General features: G+C 46.9%; 1 protein-coding gene and 1 long non-coding RNA gene across 3 annotated transcripts; one reads left to right on the top strand and one right to left on the bottom strand.

Annotated features, from left to right (window-relative positions):
* Positions 1-140: 140 nt before the first annotated feature.
* NME9 (NME/NM23 family member 9) lies at positions 141-22,218 on the bottom strand. Of its 2 annotated transcripts, XM_032869613.1 has the most exons (12): positions 22,130-22,218; positions 21,750-21,903; positions 16,514-16,571; positions 12,422-12,525; positions 11,266-11,337; positions 9,484-9,600; positions 7,908-7,983; positions 5,583-5,665; positions 4,977-5,069; positions 3,862-4,016; positions 2,474-2,610; positions 141-411 (listed from the first exon to the last, which is right to left on the bottom strand). In XM_032869613.1, the coding sequence occupies exons 2-12, from the start codon at positions 21,780-21,782 to the stop codon at positions 347-349; spliced, it is 993 nt and encodes a 330-aa protein (XP_032725504.1). In that variant the 5' UTR covers positions 21,783-21,903; positions 22,130-22,218; the 3' UTR covers positions 141-346. The 2 variants fall into 2 exon arrangements, with proteins under 2 accessions (XP_032725504.1, XP_032725506.1); XM_032869615.1 differs by lacking the exon at positions 4,977-5,069.
* LOC116874710 lies at positions 659-2,479 on the top strand. The gene is made up of 3 exons (XR_004384053.1): positions 659-1,034; positions 1,353-1,728; positions 1,840-2,479. It is a non-coding gene; the product is annotated as an uncharacterized LOC116874710 (long non-coding RNA).
* Positions 22,219-22,534: the final 316 nt, after the last annotated feature.

The raw sequence follows: 22,534 nt of genomic DNA, 5'->3' as shown, positions 1-22,534 counted from the left end.
GATTTGTTATTGGGGAAACACTGTCCTGTGTAACTCAGTATCCTCTGAGATGACACCATACCATACCAAGGTACCAAAACAGATGTCCATTTATTTTATAAAATCCCAGAGGTAGCAAAAAACAACAACAACAAAAACTGTATGTTTTATATACTGTTTAATAAGGCAAGAAAATATATACTATTTTTATTGTTCACAAGACATAACTAAACCAAAAAAGTATTGGTGCTGAAAAGAGTGAGTTCCAATTCTGGAGCTGTCCTATGGGCGGCTGATTCAAGCGCACTGACAGCTCATCTCATGGCCTTGTCCCTGGTCACATGCTCTGGAACAGCAGCCCAGCCTCTCAGTCCGTGTCCTCAGGGAAGCAGTGTGCCTCAGTGGGGCCCACCGCTCCTTCAGCCCCATGGCCTGTGGGATGACAGATGTTCTACAGGACTTCTGAAACATAACCCTGTTCCTGTCCTCTGTCCCACTCACCATCCACAAGGCAGCAGGAAAAGGGGATATAAGTACATCACAGACAGTGAAGCGAGGGGTCAGGGTGGGAGGGACAGCAGAGAAAGGTCCTAATAGGTGTGTTCCAGACCAGGAATTAAAAATTAGGAGAATGAGGGGCACCTGGCGGCTTGGTTGATGGAGCACGAGACTTGATCTTGGGGTTGTGAGTTCGAACCCCATGTTGGGTGTAGAGATTACTTAAAAATAAAACCTTTAAAAAAAAATCAGGAGAATGAGTAATATGTTGAGGACTTAAATGTGTCAGGCCCCAGGTTAAGAACTTCAATATCCTTTGTCTCTTTCCATCTTCACAACAGCCCTGTGGGGAAGATCACTATTGTGGAGATATTATTATGGGGCTAATAATGGGTCTGTCATTATCTCCATTTCGCAGATGAGGAAACTGGGTCCCAGAAAGGTAAATAACTTTCCCGAGGCTATTCAGCTGATAACTAGCGGAGCCAGGATTCAAACCCAGGATGATCTTGTCTCCAGTGCCCTTGATCCCTGATACTTAGCAGAGAAAGCAATGGGTAAGTTGGAAGCACACTGCTCCTGACGACTGAGAAGGCCTAACACATCAGACGAGCAGCACATCAGCACCCTTACAAGGCTGCTTCAGAGTCATGCTTTCAGGAGGCTGGGCATTTATTCCTGGGATGTCTCTGGGCTCAGACCCCTGTGGAACTGTCCCCATAGCTCATTATCACCTGGGGCCCAAAAGTCAGGCTCATGATCTCCCAACACTCTGCTCTAGCTCCGTTGAGTATTTCCCAGCCAGGCCGCTCTCCTCTTTCCCCAGACTTGGCCCTGAGTTCTACCACTTGTTTCCGATGCCCCCCCGCCAAAAGGATGAAGATGTGTCATGACCCTGGACACATAAGGAAATACATCATGGGCACTCTCTGAGGGCAGGTTCCTTGAGGAAAGCAGGCCCTCGTCACCAGAGTGAGATCTCCTCCCAGCCGGGGAATGGCCTTGAAGAACCACAGCACACACTCACATGTGTCAACCCGGGTCCCTATAAAGCCACACTTGCCATGATCTCTCCACTCTACACCCCACCATCGCACCCAGCTTGCCCCTTGGCTGGCAGCAGGTAGCCACGAGAATTAAATGAGGGCCAGCACAGGCCAGCTCCCATCCCCTCTTCCGATGCCCTCAGACCACCTATTCTCACTCAGCTGGATTCAGATCCTGAGGACACTGAACATACCAAACATTTAGGTAAATATATTGGTTAAAACCTGAACATTGGTGCACAAGTATGTTACCATTTCAGATCTACATGCAGGCTTCTCCCAGGAATGCCACCCTCCTATCCTTTGCTTTTCCTAGGATATTCACCCCCTGGTCCCTCCCACCTCACCTCAGGCTCAGACCACAGATACCCAACTCGGCAGCGGGAGCATCAGGGGCCAGGCCTAGTTCTACTTGTGGAGTGGGGTAAGTCACATGCACTCTGGACCTCTCAGGTTTCTCACCCAGATTTGGAGGTGGAGATGACCTAGCATGCTTTTCCCAAAATGTGGGGGCTGAGGGATACAAGAACCACAGCAGGCTCAGGGTCCTTTTGTATAATGCTCCACTGCCCAGCAACACCCCCAAGGCCCTGGCATGAGGTTTGGGAAATGCAGAGGAAGTGAGGAAGTGAAATCTGGCCTCTAACTGGCTTTGAAGCAGGGTTCTAGTAAGCTCGTTTCATTTTCCCTGTGGTTTCCACAAGAAAATGCAAAGTAACTTTGCAATGAAAGTAAAAATGCAGAAAAAAACAAAAGGTATGAAGATTAAAAAGCAACATCATTACTCTGAGAAAACACAGAACGGACTAGGACTACTGCTAAAGTTATATAATGGCCCCTCTTTATCAAATAGGACCTTATTAGATTGAAGACTCAGTTACCACATAGTTATTATCCCCCCCAAATATTCAGTGCAGATTTAATAAAGACAAACTGCCTTGATGACTTACATAGAGAGGCTTCTAGAACTTCATCTGAAAACTTAAATGTGGGGAAGAGCAATGCCAGTTCTCGGCTGGCGTCCTCTCTGTCCTGGCTTCCGTGGACTGCGTTGAAGGGCATTTCTGTGCCGAACTGAGCGCGGAGACTGCGAACATTGGCAAAACGCACAAGAAACAATTGTCTCATTTGAAAAGAAACATTTTTGCTTTCTGGCCACATGGGCACCAGCAACCAGTTAGCCCCCTGCACTTCTGTGAAATGGCTTTTTCTGCGTTGGAAATGCCAAGAACAACAGCAAGGACAGTAGCTGACATCTATTTCATGACGAAGGTGTGCTGGGCATGTTGCCAAGTACTTCACATACATGATCCCGTTTCGTTTGTGCCACAGCTTTGTGAAGGACACTCTGTCACAATTCTCAATTTAAATATGCGTGAGTCACGGTGTAGGCTCAAGAGCTGCCATTTTGTTGATCTCACTACCAGGGACGAACACCCTGCCAAGAGCTTGATGTAGGTGTGCTTCATTAATTCCTCAATAACCCCATAAGATAACACTAATACTGCCAGGGCTTCCTTTGCATCAAGCACTGTTCCAAGCGTTTCATATACATATGTGTATATACACATACAGACTCACACACACGTGCGTACATATGCTCATTTAATCCTCACATCAATGTGTGAGTCATTGTAGTATGCATTTTTCAGATAAAGAAATTGAGGCACAGAGGGATTATTGTATGGCCCTAGGGAGTACTCTTAACAGCTCCCAGGACAGGTGTCATAACCCCATTTTACAGATGAGAACTGAGGCTCAGAAAAAGGACATACTCGAGTGTGTGCTTAGCTAGGATCTGAACCCTGGGCTGTCTTATTAGTCCCATGTATGAATGTTCTGGTCTCCTACAACTGCAAGGTACAACTGCAGTTACTTAGTCTCTTGCTCGTTTCTTTTCTGGTCACTGGGGCTCTCTCAGCTTCAAAGGCAAGGCACAGTGGGTTTGGCATTGATGCCAGGCTAAATATAGGGCCAAGGCAGCCTCGTGCAAAGTGCAGAACAAGGTGCTCAGAATCCAGGGGGCCTCAGAACACCCTGGGTGGATCCTTAGGCTCTGCCCAGAGTCTCTGACTTGGCAGACTTTGGCAGGGCCCTGTAATCCGTATTTCCTGGATACGTGTTGCCTTTGTTTCTGGAACCACACTGTGGAACTCCCTAACTGTAGGACTGGATCAGAGAGTGAGGTTAGCAGGGTCTCCTCACATAGATAACAAAGAGGTCAGGGTCTCTCCAAATATATGTAATGGGGATTTGGGGCTGCATATAGAGCAAGGCTCTGGGCTTCTTTGGATGCAGGTTTTGAGACAAATGAAAAGACCGCAGCTGGTGACATCACCTGTCAGGCTGCTCCCTCCTTGCTACATCAGGGTCACAGGGCCCCATGAGCGTTCGCCAGGCAGTGATCACGTCCTCAGTGCCCTCAGGCCTGGTGAGGATCAGGAGGTGGCTCGGTCCACTGCACATGTGATGAACCAGCTTCTCAAATGCCTCCTAGCACAGGGAGAGGAAACAGTGACCCAGGGCAGGGGTCGTGGGGTCTGTATTGGGTCAGTGGGCCCATAGCACCTGCAGGAAGGGAGGGGGGTCAGTGAGCAGGCTTGCTACCAGCCACCATGCCCATGGAGGGCCCATGGGAAGGGTGGTGGTGACCAGCAACACACAGAGAGCCCAGACAAAGTCAAAACCGAGAAAATGAGACTTGGATTTGATTTGTTTGGAGTTGAATGAGAGACTATAACAAGTTAAGTAGGGACATGTGTGTGGAAATCATGTGGATGCTGGATAACCATGGGGTGCCATGTAGCTAAGACTTCTTTTTTGCAGTGCCTTACAACTCTTCCCCCTGCTTCAAGTAGCAGTTTTCCTTTGGGGAGAGCCCTTCCCCAGTTCACTTGGCCTAGTCTGGCTGACAATGGTGATGCCTCTCCACCCCCTCCACTGCCGCTAAACACACATACCTCAGCTGAAAGGTGGGGCGACGAACAAGCGGGGTCCATTAGGCCTCCATCCCAAGTATCCCAAGTAGGGGAGGCAGAAGCACAAGTGAGTGGAAAGTGGTTGAATCTGAGTTGTCCAACAGCAGCACATAAAGTGACTGTTCATGGGATTCTGCTCCTAAGCTCCCTACAACTCTCTTGGTCCTTCTCCCCAGCACCTTCGTGTTCAACTCCTCCAACTCTCTTCAGTTCTGGGACCTATGGACTAGTCCTCCGAGAAATTCTTCACGTCATCACTTAAGTTAGAATCAAAATCTCTTCCTTGCAGCCAAAGAACTTTTTACCTGACACACACTATAATCTTTAAGAGCAAATCATGGCCTTCTGGCTGTTCATATTCTTGTTCTTCCTAATACTCTATTTTCTCCCAAACTAACATCAATATATAAACATAATGTTGGGGAAAGAGAAAGATATGAGAGTGTGTTGGACATGTAGAAGCAAAGGAGCTGACCTCTCCAGCTTTGTGCTGATAGAAAAGCTGCATTTCTGCTTCTGTCATGGTTCTCTCTTCATTTGCTAAAATGTCAAAACCGGCTTCGTAGATCTGTAATGTGCATATATATATATATATATATATATAGTGAAAGGGAAAATCAAGCCCAAATTCACATTTAAATGTGCTGAAAAGTAAAAGATAATGGGAAAGGGAACATTAAAGGCAGCGAAGACCCTCATCCTCATCGTGTCTGTCCCAAGCAGCTATAGAATGTGTCATTGACTTGGGGCATCTGGGTGGCTCAGTGGGTTAAGCCTCTGCCTTTGGCTCAGGTCGTGATCTCAGCGTCCTGGGATCAAGCCCCGCATCGGGCTCTCCGCTCAGTGGGGAGCCTGCTTCCCTCTCTCTCTGCCTGCCTCTCTGCCTACTTGTGATCTCTCTGTCAAATAAATAAATAAAATCTTTAAAAAAAAAATGTGTCATTGACTTAACTGGCATTTTGGTTGGAGCTTCTCTGTGGCCTTCTTTTCCACTAGTACACTGTTGTTCGATGTCCCGCCCCTGCTTTTCCACCAGAGGAGACATGAGGGCAGTCTTTCCGGGAAGCCTGGTCTTTCTTACCTTCATAATAATCTCATCAGTCTTTCCATGGACCACTGCGTCTGGCTTAATGATGGCCAAGGTGCAGGTTGTCCCTAATGAAGCTACAAGAAGCAGACGATGGTGCTGTCAGACTTTGGGCTCCCAGCACCCATCTTTGAGGCTCCCAGGGGGTATCCACAGGGACCATGCAGCCTCTGCACACAGCTCCCAGGGCTCCCCTGCTGGCCTCTGGGCTGTGCCCCTGCACACTTGGACTCTAGTCAAGGCATAGATCAGGCTACAGACCTCACCCTCCACCTGGCTCCAAGGGACGGAGAGAGGCAAGGGACTTGAACCTGGGAGAAGAGGAGTGAGGTGGAGATGGGGAGGGAAAAATGGAAGGGAGAGCAGGGAGGAGATCAGAGACCAACCACTCAGGAGCAGAAGCCCAGCAACAACTGAAAGAGTTGGCTTGGAGTTGGGGAGCACTGGAGCAGAGGCAACATGGGCCTGACCTCACTTGTGCCTTCCTCTGACTTGAAGCCTCTAAGTGCTGTCAACTGTGCTCTCCTCTCACTCCTCTGGCTACTTCGCCAGAGCTTCTTTTTAACTTTCCTGGCATATGGGCAGTGAAGACTGCCCCAGGCCCTGAGTCTCTATGACTCTTCAGCACCAGCACATTCTACCAAACTGCAACGACCATCTTCTTTGTCAACACAAATTCTCCTGAGAGAAGACCAGGTTGGCAGGCTCATTGTTTGGAGCCAAGGTATCAGTCATAGCTCCCTGAACAGTGTCCTGATGGTTGTCCTTCGGTCAGTGTCCATAGGCCCTGCGGAGGTGGTATGTGAGTACAGTTCCTGTTCAGGCCTGTAGGGGGCTCGGTGTCCAGTCCATAAGCCCATCCCTGCTGTACCCCTGTTTGTATCAGCTTGGCTTTGGTGAGCTCCCTGTCCTCTCCATAGACTCTGTATCCCCCATAGCCTATTTTCTGTTCTCAACCTTTGTATCAGTTGTGTGGCAATGAAACACAACATCTGCATTTGAGGAGAGATTCCTACTCTGAAAATCTCAAAAAACATGGGTACTGCAAAAATGTGAATCATTTTAAGCAACAGATTATCCATTTTTCTATTTTATTTCTAACATCCCATGAATACTTAGTCTTTAAGGGACTCATAAAATGAAATCCCGTATACGATGACCCGTTAATGTGATCCTCTAGAGACACAGGGTGAGAAGAGAAGAGGCCACATCAGGGCCTGGAAAATTCCAGCTTGAAAGGGGAGCAAATGAGAAAAGGTAAATGAAGGGGAGGCTGCAGAGAGGCCAGAGACGTAGAAGGAAAATGAGAAAGAGACGAGGGTTTGGAGAAAGAAGGTACAGTCGACATCATCCAAGTCCTCAGAAAGAGGCTGTAGGATATGACTGGACACTGTGTGTTGGGTTTGGCACCAAGGAGGTCAGCAGTGCCCCATGAGCACCAGAGAACAGGTCGGGCAGGAGCCAAAGGTGAGGGGTACCCAAGAAGTGGGGAGCTCAGGAAGCTCAGGCGTGGAGGAGAGGAAGGCCAAGGGCAAGAGCAGATTTTATGTTATTTTCTAGGTGGAGAGATTCAATTTGAGAGGAAATAATGAGGGAGGGAAAAGGAGATCATCCAAAAAAGGCAGTAACAACTGTTTCTTGCAGAAGCCAAAACACTGATTTTTTTCACACAAAGTTTTTTTGCTCTCCAAACTGTGCCTTTTTCCTTGTTAGAATCCCAACTCAAACAGCCTCCATTATCTACACATGAACAAGCAGCCTTTCTGGTTCACGCAATAATAAAAATCTTCCTTCTCCTTCCAACTCAGTTCCTGAACTTAATGCTGATTTCCCCTGGCATCTCAGTTACTGTCACAAGCCACCTTCTAACTTCTGGATTCCCTGCTGTCAGGTCAAGTTGTTCTTCTCATAGTAAAGGTTCAGGAATAACTATGATGCCCAGGACTCCTGACTTTTGGACCCTTCAGGAAAAGGTGAAGGAAAGAAATGAGCAATTTAACTCAAACAAAGACCCAGGAAACACCAGCATCATTACTTGAAATTCTATCTTCCTTTTTATTAGGTGGGGCTTTTCCTGATGCCGGGTTATTGCCTTAAAAGTCATACCTGTTACAGTTGAGCATGATCGGAAAGCTGTGAAAGGTACCTATGATGGCAAGAAAGGGCAGAAGGGAGATTTGACACAGTATGTTTGAAGTCAGGTGATTGGAAACAGAATGTTTTGGGGTTAATCTTCCCAGAGTTCCGATTGCCCACATCACTGATTGTCTTTTGCTTCTAGCCTTTGCTTCTCACCTTGCTGAGTGGTTCTGCACTCACCCACGTCCTCGTCGTCACCAATGTCCTTGTCGTGGGAGAGGCATCCATCTTCATCAGACAGAGCCTCATCTCTAATCTAGAGCAAAAAATTGGTCACAAACAGAAAGTAGTTAGCTATTTAAAATTACCACAACGGCCTCCAGAAACTGACAGAAGAAAAAAAAAAAAAAAAAAAAAAGCAAAGGCCTGAAATGCAGAACCAAGAAAAGGGAGTCAAGACCATCAGCCTTGGAAACTTTACAAGACCCTTTTTAGTAGCCAGATGACTGTGGGGGTGAGGGCATTCGAAGACAAGGAAATCCATGCTGACTTTAAGGTTTAGATTTGGCCCATTTCCACAAGTGTCAAGTAGAAAAGATGAAGTAGGGAGTCGGCCAGAAGACACACAGGGAGATCCTTAGCTACTGGCTCCCCTGGGCATGTTAGTCGTGAAGACAGATATCATCTCCCCCTGGAGGGGGCACAAGCACGTGTGTGTAATTTTCAGCAAAAAATATAATTGATTCTAATCCGTTCTATAAAAACAGGGCTTTACTATTTGAAAGTGAGTATGAAAACTTGAACAATGAACACTGAACAACTTTAAGGCTCGTTGGACGGAAGCTCAGAGCACCAGGAAATGCCTCTATCTGATGCTGGTGTCAGAGTTTAATGGCAGCCAATTTTCTGTGAGAAACTGTGAGAGACTGTGCTGTCATGGAAACAATTTATCAAAATCACAAGCCATGCTGATCCTATTGCTCATGTGAATGACAGCTTAATTTCTAAATTAAATAATCCCTTGGGGATCGCAAGTAAACTTTCAGGTATGGGAGGCAAGGGCAGGTCACCAGGAGAGGGCTCACCTCTACCTACTACTCTACTCCGTAACTTTATTTCCATTTCTGAACTCATTGTCAGGGGTCCAGAAACCCCGGTTAAGAATTGAAGTTGGGGGGCACCTGGGTAGCTCCATGGGTTAAGCCTCTGCCTTCAGCTCAGGTCATGATCCCAGGGTCCTGGGATCGAGTCCCACATCAGGCTCTCTGCTTGGCGGGGAGCCTGCTTCCCCTCTCTCTCTGCCTATCTCTCTGCCTACTTGTGATCTCTCTCTCTCTCTTTCAAATAAATAAAAATCTTTAAAAAAAAAAATTGAAGTGGGGGATGAATGAGAAATGGATAAAAGAAGTTCAAGTGCTCTGGATGAAGGGGGTGACTTTTTAAAAGAAGTTTTTAAAATGCATGTTGGGGGACCTGGGTGGCTCAGTTGGTTAAGTGTCTGCCTTCAGCTCTGGTCCTGATCCTGGGATCCTGGAATCCAGCCCCACATGTGCCTCCCTGCTCAGTGGGGAGTTTGTTTTTCCCTCTCTCTGTGTCCCTCTCCCCACTCTCTCTCTCTCTGTCAAATAAATAAATAAAATCCAAAATAAAATAATAAAATAAGATAAAATGCATGTATACCCTAGTGGGCACTGCCTCCCCCTGAGCCTTCAGGGACCCCAGGGTGGGCATTTAATGACACACGTCACTGAGCACTCCAGGAAAATTTGTGGGGCAGGGAGACACTGAGTTCGCTTCTGGCAGGAGGGCTCCTTACCACTTTGCGCTCACAGCCTTCGGCCAGAACTTTCTTTTCAGCCTCCAGCTGCTCTCGGATGGTTTTCTGCAGCAGTGGGGCATTGGCGCCTCTAACCACGGCCACCAGCTCTCCACCCTAGAACAGAGAACACACGTGCCACCCAAACCACCTGAACTCGTCTTCACAGATCTTCATCTCTTTTAAGAGACAGCGAGTGTCCAAGCGCTCTGCTTAGGCGCGTGCCCAAGGTTGAGGCCTCCATCCACTTCTCTGCCGTCTCCCCCATGCCTCTCCTTTCAGAACTGCCTTCAGGGAAACAGGGAATTAGTTAAGGGAGGAGCAGGGCAACGAGGCTGTGAGTGACTAAGGGTGGCCTAGTCGTGGCTCGTCCACTCAACAAAGTACCTATTGAGCACTTACTTGGCCAAGCGCCAAGACAGAGGCAAAGCATATGAACAGTCCATGTGAAAAGCCATAGTTGCCTGCTTCAGGGAACGGGAAGTCAAGTGGGGAGAGGTGGTCATATCAAATAAACAATCACCACAGAATAAGATCATTGCTTTAAGAGGGGGAATGTACAGGATGCTTGGCATTCAGGGCAAGAACGGATTCCCAGCTCCATATGGGGTGGTCAGAGGAAGCTTTGTTCACCATCACATCAAGGTGGTGTTTGGGGTGACTGAGTCTCCTTCTTTAACATTTTTGACAGTCAATCTATGCCTATTACTCACAGAAATTGGTGGAGAGCAGGCCCTCCCCATTCCCATCCCGCCCCACAGAGGAGAGGCTGTGATGGAGCCCACTGCCTTGGCACCTGCCCCCACACAGCCCCAGTATGATTCATGCCCTCATCACCACAGGCACAAGCAAGCGAACCCCTGTGCCAGCGATCGCATTTCCCTGCCTGTGCTCTGCTGTCACTGTGGCCCCTTCCCACTCCTCCCTCCGTCCTCCCCTCTGTTTCAGCATCTAACTCCAATCTTCCATCACGAATCAACACCCAGATAATGTTCACCATAAGCTTCCAGTTTCTGAAACTTGTGGTGCCAAGGGCAGGAATCTGAAGGTCTCCAAACTCAGCAACCCTGGCCTGGCTGTCAGGAGAGGTGGGTGGGTAGACCTCAGTTTCCCCTGTCTGTACGAGGAGGGGGCGGCAGTCAGGAGGAGCATATCGGGCACTTGCCTTTAGGGCCTGGCAGGTAACCTAAGCTATGAAGCCAGGAGTGAGGCAGTGGGCCCTGAGGGGCATGGGGCCAGAGCATGGATGTCACTCCCAAAGACATCCAAATTCTCTTCCAAAACATGGAATGACTTGGCTCTCATTTCTGAATGTCTGGAAGCATATCTTCACATCTTACGATTCAATAAAAATGAACGCAGAGCTTCTCTACCCCATTAGGGTGTGTGTGCTGAAAGCTTCCTTCTATGGCGGAGGAAATCTTGAAAACCTTGCTCTCTGATTGTGAAGCATCAGTCAAGCGTGCGCATGAGCCAGAAGGAACAGACGCATTTGAGTGACTCCCATTCTCTCCCATGTATAGCCGGCCAGGAAGGCTGCGGGCCCAGAGGGACCATCGGGAGCTGCGTCGTGCCAGGCCTCCCTGCCAGCGAGCTGTGCCATCATGCTAGGCAGGCACCTGCATCACCATGACGTAAGCATGCCTCTTCCTACCCCAAATAACAAATGCAGTCAAGGAGAAAGCCGTCCCTCATTTGGATCAGTGAAGCCTCTTAGTGACTTTCAGTGAGATGGAACCCTGATGATCTGTAATGTGTTTCTGGTTCTGCAGATGTACTTACTGCATAAAACAGAAAGGTCGGCTCACACTTCCCACGGTATTTTTCCAGGACTTCAAGACAATCTGCTTCTGCCTAAAGAAAACAAGCTGTCAGGGGAGACCTGGGGTGCCAGGAACACAGGGGCATGCTGGTGGGAGAACCACACGGGACAATACACACACAGACACAAACCCCTTATATACACATGTAGACGCCATAAACACACAGCACACACGCACACACACCCATATGTATATACTCACACATATCCCTCTTACACACACCTTGCCCCATGCACGGACACACTCACGGACACACTCACAGCCACACTGTGACTGTCCGCCCCAGGAGATGCCCTGGCAGGCTCTCATGCGTCGGCCCCTAATGTCTTTTCATCAGAATAACTCTCCTGTGGACATACTGGTAAAAATTGTTGGCAGGGGGCTTTTTGGAAGAATAAGACAAGGTGGAAACAAGGTTCCTCCTGCTCCCCAGCCAGCTGCTGCTCTGTGTGCCATCTTGCTGCCGCCAAGACCGACAACCACAGAGGGGGAAGGTCCTCAGACTTTGCCTTCCGAGCCTGAGAAAGCCTGTACGGGGGCAGGCATTCCCACCGCACACTTTTCCCAGAGGTATCAGAACTGACGCCCTGTGAAGAAAGTGCCGAGTCCTTGAGAGGTGAGCGCAAGTGTCTTTTCTCCTGTGTTCTAGAACCTCTAATCCGAGTGTCTCTCACACGCTTCTCTGGAATTTATTCCCATTTCCATACATTGATCCAAGTAAACATTGGCTAGAAGCTCCCCATGCTAGAGCATGATATGCTAGAAGCAGAGCATAAAACTCTTGGAACTGTGTGCTCTGACAGTAAGACTTCAGAGTTCCCAGGGTTCATGAGCCAGAAGCCATGGCATGCTCACGTGTGGGGTGACAGACACCCCTTCCCTGTGCACAGGGTCAAGAGATGCCTGAGCTCACAGTGACTGTCAGGCGGGTGGGGGTGGGGTAGGAATCCTTCATCATGGAATACACTATAAAGCTTCATAACTGATGACCAAAAATTTCACAACTGATGCCTTTTCAATGATCTGGAAAGGGCAGCTCACGTTTCCTGTCCCCGCTTTTAAATGTTTAATTATTTTACAGTGTTGCATGGCATTCTGCTGAGTGAGGAACTTACTAATGCAAAATGCAGAAGGTCCAGGCCGGCCTCGATCCTCATCTTCTGGAAGAGGCTCACCATGGGTTTGCAGGGCCCACACCAGCCTTGATAGACATCGACAACTGTGTGCATCCAAGAAGCAGGAACATTTAGTGAGCACCAGCACTCTCCAGGTCAGGTAAAACTTACCCCTGCAAACTTGAACCCCCTCCAGGCACACGTCTGTTTGCAGGGTTATTCAATGGCTCACGGGGTTTACTCTCCCCTTGGAGTGGGAGCCAGCACGGAGACACAGCCGCCCCTCATGCTTACAACTCAGTGTTCTTAACTCTACACATAATGAAGTAAGTGTGGTAGGAAACAGTTTTCTCTACAGGGATCCTTTCCCTGTGGTGATTTTCAGGCTACCATCATGGTTGGGCTAGCACAGAGTGGCCCTCAATAAATATTTGAATTGTACTAAAATGATCTATTCTAAAAGAGGTCACTGTAGGCGGCCTGTTAGCCCACAGTCAACTCTTAGGTGCTTTGATAATAAGCACAGTTTTGACATTTTCCCCTGAAGAATTAAAAGCCACTTCTTTGGGTAAAGGAGAGTTTTATTTACTTTATAAAATCAATGTCGTTCTCCTGAAAAGTATATCTGCTAGAGACCTAGATGGAAACTCGGATAATTTTTTCTTTGTCAGTCGCAGTCTATGGAGTGTGCCAGGACTGGGCGTGAGGGAACCCTCTGGTCTGATTGCACGAGGCCACAGGGCCTGTGAGAAAGCTAAGCAAAGCCAACACATGGGTACCAGACACACGCAGGACGTACCCAGCCCCATCATGATGACGTAGCTGGTGCTAGATTGTGTGAAGTTCAAAGACGTGAAGTAAGTAACCCAAGGTACAAAAGAAAAGAAAAAACAATTGAATTCTCAAGCGGTAGAACCTAGCTTTGATCCCAGGTTCGTCTGAGTGCATGCTGTTTCAACTACTCCAGGAAAGGAGTGAGATGCGTGGGTTCAAGTGTGCTGGTTAGCTTCAGCCAGGCAGCACAGTTTTGCAGGGAGAAATTGAGAACCAAGTGGGGTATGGGAGGCATGGGGAAGCCAGGCACAGGGGGGCAGTGCAGGCGGGAGGGGAGGAAGGGAGGAATGAATCCACAGACTTTGAAAGGGAAAGACAGGTGAGGAAAGTCACGTGGGTATGGAAAAGACTCCACCTAGGAGCCTGGCAGAGGAAAAGAACAGGGTGGTGGCAGGGAGAGATCATTTGGGGGAAGGAGAAATGTCAAATGGATTCTAGATCGCTGGGTTTCTAGTACAAACAAGAAAATCTAAGGCCAGTGGTCTCAAAGGTAGCCAGGCACCAGCAGAGATGGAGGCAGACTTGGGCCTCCTGAGCACCCACATGGAAGCTAAAGCTCTGGGCTTCTCTGAGGACAACAGCATCACACTTGAGAGGTCTAGGGATTTCAATACACCATAGTAATGGGGGAAGAAATCATTTGGGTCAAGCCAGGAAAAAGTCTTTGGAGACTTAGAGAGCCTGTGTTTGGGCCCACCAACGAAAGCATGTTCACACCCCACTGGGGAAAAAAATGGAGTCCCATTAGCTCACCAATCTCTCTGCAGGATTTGCACCCTTAGTTCAGCTTCCCATCTCCCCTCATAGTCCTTGGCTATCTTAGCAGTGGTGGGGCAAAGGCATACTTCACAAGGTTATGGGGGAGAGAGCAGGACTAGAGAGGAAGTCTATCAAGAGTTTGACTGAAAGACAGGAAGCAAAACAGAGAAGACATCTGGGAGGAAAGACATGGCAGAGAAAATGAAAAGGCATGTGTGTGCATGCGTGTAAATCTGAATTGACTTGCCTATTTGAAGGCAAGGGAAAATGAGCCTGGAGAAGGTGAGACTTCCAAGATGGTGGTTTACTTTGGAAGCACATGTCTGCTGGCTCTAGAAAGGAAGAGCATAGCTTCCTCGAGACTGCACGATAAGAAGGGAAGGACGAGCCCCTGCTGCCCCCAGAAGATGCAATTCCCTGGAATGCTTAGAGCAGGGCTTGACAGAGTCCACACCCAGCAGATGTCAGCTGTGATCACCTAGGGTGCCTGGGACACAGCAAATTCTCAAAATGGGATGAAGTGATAGTTTTCTTACTGCCGTTAAAGAAACAGAAGTAATGGTTGTTTTGCCCTACAGCCATGCTCCAGCTGCACCCACGAAACATGCAGACAAAATAGTTGAGACCTGGCACCATCAAAAAAGCTGTGTAATCCCTCAGGTAGTTGAATGTGGCAAGACTCCCACCCACGCTGCCAAATCAGTGCGACCTGCACTCTGTCCCAGGCCTGGGCAAGTCTGCTGGAGACGGAGAGGAAAAAGACAATGCCCCTGTGTTTAGAGTTCAGGGGGAAAGCCGTGACTGCTCCCTGAGACAGGGGCCACACCAAGCTGGGTGTGTGCTGGGCGGAGAGGGGGAGACAGAGCCCCACCCCAAATGCCCAGGTGACTCCCAGGGGGAAGTGACCGCACAGAGATTCTGGAAAGACTTCATGCAAGGAGGCTGCTGCTTTGGAGCTGGGCTTGGGGGTCATAATATTCCAGGGATCAGGGACAGCATGGATAAAAGTGAAAAAGTGGGGAAACTTGTGGCATGTTCAGGAAACTGAACTGGAGCTCAGGACATATCTCCAGGAACAGTGGGAAGGGGCTGGAAAAGACAAACTGAGTCATGGGGGAGGAGAGGGGTAGGGGCCTCGAAGGCTAAAGTCCCTTGGTGTGGGTGGCACTGGGGAGAGATAAGAGCAGACACAAGCTTGCTGAGCAGGTGTATAGGGAGAAGAACTGAGCAGATACAGAGAGAGAAAGGGAGCCCAGAGATACGCATGGTCAATGAAGATGAGAAAGGAACAGTAGCGGCAGATGTGACTGGCAGCCTCTAAGATGGGGGAGTCCTGTCTCCTGGGAGGTAACCCCTTGCCCTTGAGTGCAGGCCAGGCCTAGTGACCGGCTTCTAACAAACAGAGTAGGGCAAAGCGATGGGACATCACTGTTGAAATTCAGTTACAGAAAGATTCTGACTTACGTATGTCTCTCCCTCCCCCGACCCCGTTCCTCAGGGTGAAGAAAGTTACTGTGTTGTAAGTAGGCTTGTGGGGAAATTGATAGCAAGAATTTGATGTCTCTGGCCAATAACCAGCAGGGCCCGGAGTCCTGCCAACAGTCACAGGAACAAAGTTGGAAATAACCTTCTAAGATCTGTCAGAGCCACATGACCAAGCTTAGAAGCAAACTGAACTTTAGTTGAGCTTTGACATTCCCTGTTTTACTCCTTAATCACAGCCTGGTGGAGAGACCCCAAACTAGAGATACCTCAAACCAAAGGCAATGCAACACCTGGATTCCAGACCCACAGAAACTGTGGGATAATAAATGCTCATTTTGGGGGCACCTGGATGGCTCAGCTAGTTAAGCGTCTGCCTTTGGCTCAGGTCACGATCTCGGGATCCTGGAATCAGGCCCCACCACATTGGGCTCCCTGCTCAGCAGAGAGTCACCTCCTCCCTCTCCCTCTGCGCTCTCTCACTCTCTCAAATAAATAAATAAAATCTTTTTTAAAATAAATATTAATTTTTTTAAACTACTAAGTAAATTGCGATAGATAACAAACAAGAGGATAGGGAGAAGGAGGCCCAGGGGACAGTGGCTATGCTGTATCCTAATAGCGGGGCAGTCCCTGGTTCCAGCCCCTTGGGAAGCCTGGCTCTCCTTCCAGCCCCTGAGTTCCAAGAGGTCCCCATATTCCTTCCGGTACATTCCCCTTTATGACTCAGGCAGTCAGAAGAGGTTTTCATTCCTTCACACCAAACAACCCTTGGGTCTAACAGTCAGCTCTGAGACAAGAGAGCCCTGTTGGCCAGCAGTCCTGATGGCTTTCCTGAACTGAACGTACTAACAGATGTGCAAGTTGGATGTATCTACACACACAAAGAAAAGACTCGGCTCTTCATTTATGGAACTCAAGATTAGAGGAAAATGGTGCTCATTGCAGCTTTTCTCTTCCTGGTTCAACATACTGTGTAGAAATTTTTAAAAGGTTGGATCTAAAAACTTAAATTACCAGTTAGTCCTTTGGAACTGAGCATTTCCTCCCAAAGCTCCTGAGTGCTGATGTTAACCTAAGGTCAAAGAACAAAGGCTTTATTACTGAGGACACGGATGGGGAAAGGATTTGATGTATTTGCTCCAGATACCTACCTACCTACCTACCTACCTGCCTCTCGCTACCTCCCTTCCCGCTCTCTTTCCCTCTCTCCCCCCTTCCCTCCTTTTCTTCCTCCTCCCTCCGTCTCTGAAATACGTACAAATACAGGCTCAAGCTGTCTTCTTTCCCCAATCTGCCTTCTCCTCCTGTCTTTTCCTACCTCCAATCCACATGAATAACTAACCTAAGGAAATCTCAGTCATTTTTTTTAAATAATTTTTTCTTGTTGCTTGTGCAAAAATAAAAACATAAAATTGTTTTGGGTCCATAAAATGTACATAAATAATATCATACTATAGAGATCTTTTTGTCATTTTTGTTCTCACTCAAATCCAGTTTTGACATTTATCTAGATTCATATACAGAAAGGTATTCATTTGTTTTTTTCTTTTGGTCTTCTTACATGTTCTAGAGAAACAATTTATGTACAGTGAAATACACAGAATTAAAGGGTTGCAGTTCACCAAGTTTTAGCAAATGCACACAACCCAGGTCACCACACTCCTCTCACAATACAGAACTTTTCCATCATCCCCGAAAGTTCCTCTGTCTCGTCCCAGTCACACACACACACCCCACTGCTCCTCACCCCAGGTGGTCACTGATCTGCTTTGTAAAACTGCCTATAAATGGAATAGTACAGCACCCATTATTTTGTGCTTGTTTCTTCCACTCAGTGTATGTTTGGAGAAGCATCTGTGTGGCTGAGTGTCAGTAGTTTGTCCAGTTTTATTCCTGAGCATATTTCATTGTATGGCTGTATCGTAATTTGCTTGATAGATATTTAGGTCACTTCTAGTTTGGGGTTATTACAAATAACAACTTATGAACATTCTTTTTTCAAGATTTTATTTATTTGAGAGAGGCAGTGACAGAGATAGCAAGAGAGAGCAGGAGCGGAGAGGAGAAGGAGAAGCAGGCTCCCCACTGAGCAGGGAGCCCAATGCGGGGCTTAATCCATGGACCCCAGGATGGTGACCTGAGCCAAAGGCAGATGCTTAACAACTGAGCCACTCAGGTGCCCCAGTTATGAACATTCCTGTTAAATCCTTTTGTGCTCATATTCTTACTTATCTTCAGTAAGTAAATACTCTAGGAGGGGCATTGCTGGGACATAGGGTAAATGCGTGATCAGTTTAATTAGAAACTGCCAGGCTTTTCCTAAAGTGGTTGTACCATTTTAAACTTTCATCAGCAAGGTATGAGAGTCCTGCTTGCTCCATTCTCACCAATATTTAGTAATGTTAGTCTTTTAGATTTTAGCTACACTAATGGTAATGTAGTGGGTATCTCATTGTGGCTATAATTTCATTTCCCTGATGACTAAGGCTGTTAAGCATTATTAATTATTAAATAATGCTTATTGTTAAAATTATTAAAAAAGTATTTATTATTAAAATAAGCACTATTTAGTGTGCTTATTAGCCATTTATATGTCTTCTGTGAGAAGTGACCATTGGTCTGTCCATTTTCTTTATTCGATTGTTGGCCTTTTTTTTTTTTTAAGATTTTATTTATTTATTTATTTGACAGAGAGAGAGAGAGAGAGATATCACAAGTAGGCAGAGCAGCAGGCAGAGAGAGAAGGGGAAGCAGGCTCCCCGCTGAGCAGAGAGCCCGATGCGGGGCTTGATCCCAGGACCCTGAGATCACAACCTGAGCCGAAGGTAGAGGCTTAACCCACTGAGCCACCCAGGCACCCCAACTGTTGGCCTTTTTATTATTAGACTGTGTATATATATACATATAATCTAATAATATATATATTATATATCAATATACAATATTGATCAATATATAATATAAATCAATATACACAACCCAATAATATATTTTATATACATATATATATCAGAAAGATGCTCTCCTCTATTTTCTTCTAGAAGCTTTGTAATTTAAGCTTTCACATTTAAGTCCATGAGCTATCTGAAAATAATTTTTATCTATATTGTGCGAAAGGATTGAGGTTAATTTTATTTCCATGTAGAGGTACAGTTGTTTCTGCAAAACTTCTAGAAAGGATTTTTTTTTCTCATTAAATTGCTGTGGCATCTTTGCTGAAATGAGTTTACTACATAAGCATGGGTTTATTTTGGACTCTATTCAGTTTCATTGACCTATTTTCTCTTCTTTTGCCAACACCATACTCTTTTAATTACTGTAACTTTATAATAAGCCTTGGAATCAGGCAGTGTGGGTCTTCCATATTTGTTTTTCTTTTCCAAAACTGTTTGCCTATTCTTGATCCTTTGCATTTCCATTTTTTTAGGACAGGTTGTCAATTTCTACATTATCCCATCTAATTACAACACAACCCTCAAAGTCAGTGAGTAAACACTGATATATTATTACTATGCCATCTTCGGATCCCATTCAGGTTTTACCAATCATCCCAATAATGTCCTGAATAGCAAAGGATCTCGTCAGAATCACATACTGGCTTAATTGCTTTCTGGAATTGTTCTTCAGTCTTTCCTTGATTTTCATGACCTCTGGGTCACTTTTGATGACTATGGGAGGGTTATTTTTGTACACTGTCCCTCAGTTTGGGTGTGTTTGATGTTTCCTGATTAGATTCAGGCTGTGCATCTTTGGATTGGTTGGAATTGGTTGCTTGGGGTGGAGTGTCAGGGAAGCAGAAGACTGTTCTCTCTTTGCATCCTATCAGGTGACACGCAATTTCGATCAGCCCCTTATTGCTGATATGCACTTGGATCACTTGATTAAGGTGCTCTGTCAGTCTTCTGCACTGTGAAATTATTCTCTTTCATTTTGTAATAAGTAAGTTTGGGTGGGGCTGATTTAAAACCATAAAAATCAAGAGATCATGACAATGACCACTCATTCTTAATACAGGTATGCTGAGATCTTTGTTCCTTTAAAAGGGCTGGAGACATGTAACACCTGCAAATCTTTTGCCGAAGATCCATCTTTCTAAAGAAATCATAGCTCCATACTTTTTGTTTCTATGAAAAAGTAGAACAGTCTTCTTCTTGATGCTTTGAGTGATCTAAGAGAGTTGGACCAACATCATCCTGGGCTCACACCTCTAGTCCTGAAGAAGGTGACAGAGGGTTCAGAAGAGTGTGCCCCCCCCAACAACAGTCACTTCCCGTGGCTCAGCTGTTGGTCAGTAGCAACTCTCTGTGGTACACCCCTTCATGGGATAACCCTCACCAGCAGTGGGGCCAGGACTCTAAACACTTGAAGAATCTCTCTTAGGAACAGGCCAGGAGCAGGAGAGTATGGAAAATTTCTGACTTCACTAAGCCCTACATTTGGTTGGGAATGAATGAGGAATGTGTGGCACATTCTATCTAACCAGACCATCTCTTGATGTCCTGTAATTTCTGTTTCAGTCACAGAAGGAGCCCAAAATAGTCTTACTCAAAAAGAGGGCAGGGTTCCTGGACTCGCAAACCCTAGAGCACTGCTTTCAAGGAGCTGATCTGGGGGGCACCTGGGAGGGGGCTCAGTTGTTAAGCGTCTGCCTTCGGCTTGGGCTGTGGTCCCAGGGTCCCGGGTTCAAGCCCCACATCGGGTTCCCTGCTCACTAGGGAGACTGCTTCTCCCTCTCCCTCTGCGGGAGAGAGAGAGCAGGGTCCCTGCTCTCTCTCTCTCTGTCAAATAAATAAATAAAATCTAAAAAAAAAAAAAAAGGAGCTGATCTGGTAGAGTGGCAACATCCCTCAGTAAGTGGAGTACTTACTTCGAGTACCACATTGAATTCAGAGCCCTGGGGAATAACATTTTTGTGAAATCACCAAAAAATATTCCCAAAGGGGACACAGGGCATAGACAGATGAAAAATCATATGGGGCAAAAATCTTAGAGCCACTACAGACAGCAATCAATCCAGCCTTGAAATACCTAAAGGAATCTCGTCGCAACAACTCTGCAGGCTCTGTAATATCCTTCCTGTTTGCATAAAGGATCTGGAGTCTCAGAGAGGTTGAGGAAGTCATTCACAAAGCAGTAAGTGATAGGTCCAGGTGCTTAGAATTTATTTACAGACAGAATGTAGACATATGAAAAGTTTCATAACTCCAGAGTACTAGAGTACCAATGCTGGAAAGCCCTTAAGGGATGGTTCGCTCATTCTATTGATGGGCAAGCTGTAGCAAGAGACGTTATGTGATTGATCTCAAGTCTCAGAGATGACTCAGAAAAGAGTCAAGAACTGTATCAGGTCTTTGGACATTCAGTCCAAAGCGCTTCCCACCCTCTCCTAGTACATGCTGTCCTTACAATGACATTGCTTTCTCCCTTTTTAAGTTATTAGGCTTTGGAAACTCACATATGGAGTGCCCATGCCACAAAGGACAATTAAAGAGAAATCAGGTGTCTCAAGACCACTGTCATTCTGCTCCGCAGTGGGCGCCTGAATGCGTGTCCAGATGGGCCAAACTGACCAGGAGACCCTGTAAATTTGCTTCCAAATGTGCATGTATTATGAGCCATCTAGGCAATCTGCTTATGGCAAAGCACTCCTTCTTGACTGGAACCAGGAACAAAAGCAGATGCTGGCTTACAGAATTGTTTGTTCCAGGTGTAAATGAAGTAAAGCCCTCTATACAACAAATGTGTAGCACATAAAATATCAAAACATATTCGTTGAATAAGCAAATGATTGCAAAGGGCAGTGGTGGGAGAACTGGGTCTCTAGAGAGCACATAGTTACAGACGCATGCCCAGGTTAAAAAAATCCTACATATTCTCGAAGCAAGCTGTATTTATATTTCAACAAAAAATATGTCAGTATCGAATTGTATTTGTTCCTATTTTTTTGAGTTTTTAGTTTTATTTTAATTCATGTTTGGGTTATGTTTGCATAAGCACTATAAACATAAAGAGCTTATACCCCATTTTATGTTTGCTTATATTTAAGGGCACAAAAATTGTCACTGGGGGGGTCGAGATAAGATTCGTTTTTTTTTCCCCCTTTAAGATGGAAGGGTACGATATTCAAGTTTGAGAACACCATCTGTCACGTACTGCTGGCAAATAGTATCACTTTTATACATTTCTTTCCACTCCTCCTCAACCCCTACCCCCAATCAAGCCCTAGAAGCAAGCGACCCTTGAGGCTTACCTGCAGGGCAATTTCCTTCTTCTTGCTGCCCATGGCTCTGCAAAGACAGAAGCCCTGTTAACTTCTGACTCGGGCTGTTCCCAACAGCAGCCTGGAGACAAACCGCTGCAAAGACCAGCAAATCCAGAGCCTCCTTCAGACAAAGCCCCCGTCCCTGTAAAGTAAATATAAGTAGCAGCAAATAAATGCCCCGATGCAAAATTAACACCCTACGGGGGAAGCGGAGCCTGCCGCCCGCAGGGTCGTGGCTTGCCAGGCGGTTTTCCGCAAAGTCCCTTCCCAGCATGGAGTGGGGGAGCCCGGCTACGCAGCCCTTAACGCTTCGGAGCGCCTGCCGAGGAATTCGGGCAGGAAAAGGCACACAACCCTGTTATCCCTACTGTTGCAATATATTCCTAGGAAACTGAGCCACCGCGAACGATCCCTCGACAGATCCACGGTCCTCAAAGTGCAGCGAGTTTCCAATCTATTCTGCAGCGACCCAGCCACGGTCGTCAGGGCAACACAGCGCGGGGCTGCGGGGGGCGGGTGGGGCGTGTTTGTCGTCCAGGTAACAAACTTGCTGACACGTAATCCACGCCCCCGCAAGCCCCGCCCCCTTGCAAGCTGACGTGTGCTGTAGGGACGCTCTCCTTGGCTGATGTGTTTGTTAGTGTCCAGGGCATTTAGACTCACCAAGCAGAGACCCAGTGCTCTCAGGTACTGTACAGTCGCGTCCCCGAAGCCCTGCATACCTCCAGCCCAACCAGAGCCTGGCGTGCAGCTTTTCTGTTGTTACTTAGTGC

Source organism: Lontra canadensis, unplaced genomic scaffold, assembly GCF_010015895.1.
Source record: "Lontra canadensis isolate GAN:19392208 unplaced genomic scaffold, GSC_riverotter_1.0 scaffold38, whole genome shotgun sequence".
NCBI classification, from domain to species: domain Eukaryota; kingdom Metazoa; phylum Chordata; class Mammalia; order Carnivora; family Mustelidae; genus Lontra; species Lontra canadensis.
Note: the sequence above shows the minus strand (reverse complement) of the source record. Positions and strands in the feature narration are given on the sequence as shown.